Here is a 2,844-nt window from a genome sequence, read left to right on the forward strand (position 1 = left end):
CACCTATTCAGTATGATTTTACTTAATTTTTTTGTTTGTTTTGTTGTTTTTGTTTCTTGTTTTGTCATTTCATGGTTCGTGTTTAATCTATTTATTATTTCATGCCATTCCTTGAATTTCTATTGTTCATTGTTGTGTTGAAAATCAAAATGAATCATAAATAGAGAATTGGCTAAAAAAGTGAAATAACTAAAAAAGTATAAAAACAGAAAAACCAAAAGTCAAAGCCAGAATGTCCTGAATGAGCTGAACGTTTTGTTGAAAGAGCATCAAAATCGTAGAACGAGAAATGGGTCAAAACACGTACAGAAGGAGACATGATCTAATGGTGTGCAGCATTAAAGTAATAAAAATATGATCTAAACGACCTCTTGCTCTGCGATCTGCAGCGTGCTGTCGATGTCACCGCCTGACAGCCGGCTGGGGGGCGGAGCCTCAATCCTCCTCAACAGCCTCTGCTCGGCCTGGTCCAGTTGGAGAGTGATGTTCTGCAGCTCCGACAGGTACGCCCGGGACACAGACTCGTCCTTCTCCACTGCAGACATGAACAGGACAGAAGTTAACTGAGCTTCTTCCAGACGAAAAGATTTTAAAACCTTCAGCCGAGCGCCCGCCCACCCTGCCCCGCCCCGCCTCACCTGACTCCATGTTGAGCAGCAGGTCCTGGCAGTGCTGCTGCGCCTGCTCCACCTCCCTCTCCAGCTCCCTCCTCTCAGCGGGCGTGAACAGGGAGCTCTCCTTGCTGTCGGACAGGAAGTCGGCCAGCTGGGACTGCAGCTGGTCCAGGACGTGTTGGCGCTCCGACGGACTCTGGCTGCGAACCTGAGGGCAGAGAAACCGGAGCGTCAAACGGAGACGAGGACAACAAGACGTTCGTCGGCTCCGGTCAGAAACACGGGGACGTCTCACCGAGTCCAGAGTCCACCCRGAGACGGTCCGGACGTCTTTGAGCAGGTAGTTCCAGGAAACCACACTCTTCATGTTCACATGGAGCTGATGCCACAGAGACATGACCTTCTGGTACAGCTGCTCCGCCCTGCAGGCAGGAAAACATCCAATAATAAACAAACTGCAGCTCAGTGAGCTCCACTACAATTCACTATCATATAAATTACTTCAGAACTAAACGGTAAAATCTATTAAAGTATTGTACAAAGTTAAGGAGTTATATAATGATAAATCACTATTTACACTATATAATGAAATAATTGTTCCACATTTGTTTTATTGTATAGAAGTCTGGGGAAATGCATGTAAAACCATTACTACGTATAAATTCCTTTAACAAAAAACAGGTAAAATCTATTAAAGTTCTGTATAAAGTTAAGGAGTTATTTAATGGTAAATCACTATTTACACTATATAATGAAATAATTGTTCCACATTTGTTTTATTGTATAGAAGTCTGGGGAAATGCATGTAAAACCATTACTAATCCTATTTTTATTTTACAAAAAACAGCCATAAGAATTATCATAAGAAACTATCACCCATCTAATACATTGTTTCATCACTTAAAATTATTAAAACTTTATGAGTTGGTTGAATATCATATTTTGCAGGTTAAAGCTCATAAAAATGTGTTACCTTCAAACATCCAATCTAATTTTGTTAAAAGGGAAAGCTGCTATAATTTGAAGGGATTACAAATGTTTGTTAAACTGAAACTCTGAAATAATCTGAAGGACAGATGCACTTCAGTAAAAGATTTAAGACTGTGGAATAATCTGGAAAATGATTTTTAATAATCATTTTCCAGATTATTCCACAGTCTTAAATCTTTTACTTTGGATCAGTTCCTTTAAAAAATGATCTAAGCAACAGTGTTAAAGAAATGTGAAATTGTTTAATTTGTATTTGTATGAGTCACTGTTTGAGGAGTTGAATTTTTTGTTTTGTTTTATTATTTATTTTATTATTGTTTGAAATTAATATGATTTTTTTATAAATAGGAGCAGATATAAGATTTCTTCTTCTGCTGCCTTTCATTGTATGTGATTTGTATTGTTTTGTTGTATGTAACATGTTTTGTTGTTTAAAATGAAATGAATAAATACTATAAATAAATGTAAAATAATAATTTGAGGGACAGGATAAGAGGATGTAGCAGAGGTTTAAAGGTTCTGATGATCCCACCTGCCGGCTGTGTCCACAGCCTCCTGGTTGGGAGGCGGGACGGTGAAACACACGGAGGGGACCATGGCCTCGTTCCCCGTCGGGCTGATCACCTTCCACTTGGTCCTCTGAGAGTTGTCCTCCAGAACGCACTCCTCTCCTCGACTGATGGTGATCTGAGGGAAAACACCGGGACGGGGGGACGAGGACGGGGGGACGGACCGAAACCGGGAGAAAATGAACAGAAAGTCAGGGAGGTTCCGGTTAAAAATCCAGACAAGATGGATGAGAGGAGAAGCGAAGGAGGAGAAAACTAAACGAAAACGATGAATGATTGGAGAAGCAGACATGGAAACCAAGCCGCTTTGCATCAACACAACTTCGATCAGAAAAGCTGCAGATTGAAACTCAAACCTGAGCCGAGTTTCACCGTCCAGGACCAGAAAGTCGGCTCAGGATCAAACAGTCTAGATTTAATTTTTTTTTTTTTTTTTTTTTTTAAGTTTTGGGAGCAGATCTGCCTTTCTCACCCCGTCCCTGCACACAGACACACATCAATAATGCAAAGCTGCACAAACAGGAAGTTCATGAAATGTTGGGTTTTTGACTGAATGATGCCTGAGAGGCGAAGGGTTAAATTCATTTCAGCCTCCTGCTTCCATCAACCCATTTCAATCTGTTTTTATTCAGATTAAACTGCTTTCTTAGATTAAACACTTTCCTTTAAAC

General features: G+C 40.4%; 1 protein-coding gene across 1 annotated transcript in view; it reads right to left on the reverse strand.

Annotated features, from left to right (window-relative positions):
- Positions 1 to 2,844, reverse strand: part of LOC106529120 (microtubule-actin cross-linking factor 1) — a gene marked incomplete at its 3' end in the record, with an annotated part of 10,021 nt that overhangs the window by 2,765 nt on the left and 4,412 nt on the right. Inside the window, 4 exon segments of the mRNA XM_014024459.1 lie at positions 369 to 535; positions 639 to 822; positions 910 to 1,036; positions 2,137 to 2,291. Of these exon segments, the coding sequence (XP_013879913.1) occupies positions 369 to 535; positions 639 to 822; positions 910 to 1,036; positions 2,137 to 2,291 (633 nt within the window).

Source organism: Austrofundulus limnaeus, unplaced genomic scaffold (genome assembly GCF_001266775.1).
Source record: "Austrofundulus limnaeus strain Quisiro unplaced genomic scaffold, Austrofundulus_limnaeus-1.0 Scaffold424, whole genome shotgun sequence".
Classification (NCBI taxonomy): domain Eukaryota; kingdom Metazoa; phylum Chordata; class Actinopteri; order Cyprinodontiformes; family Rivulidae; genus Austrofundulus; species Austrofundulus limnaeus.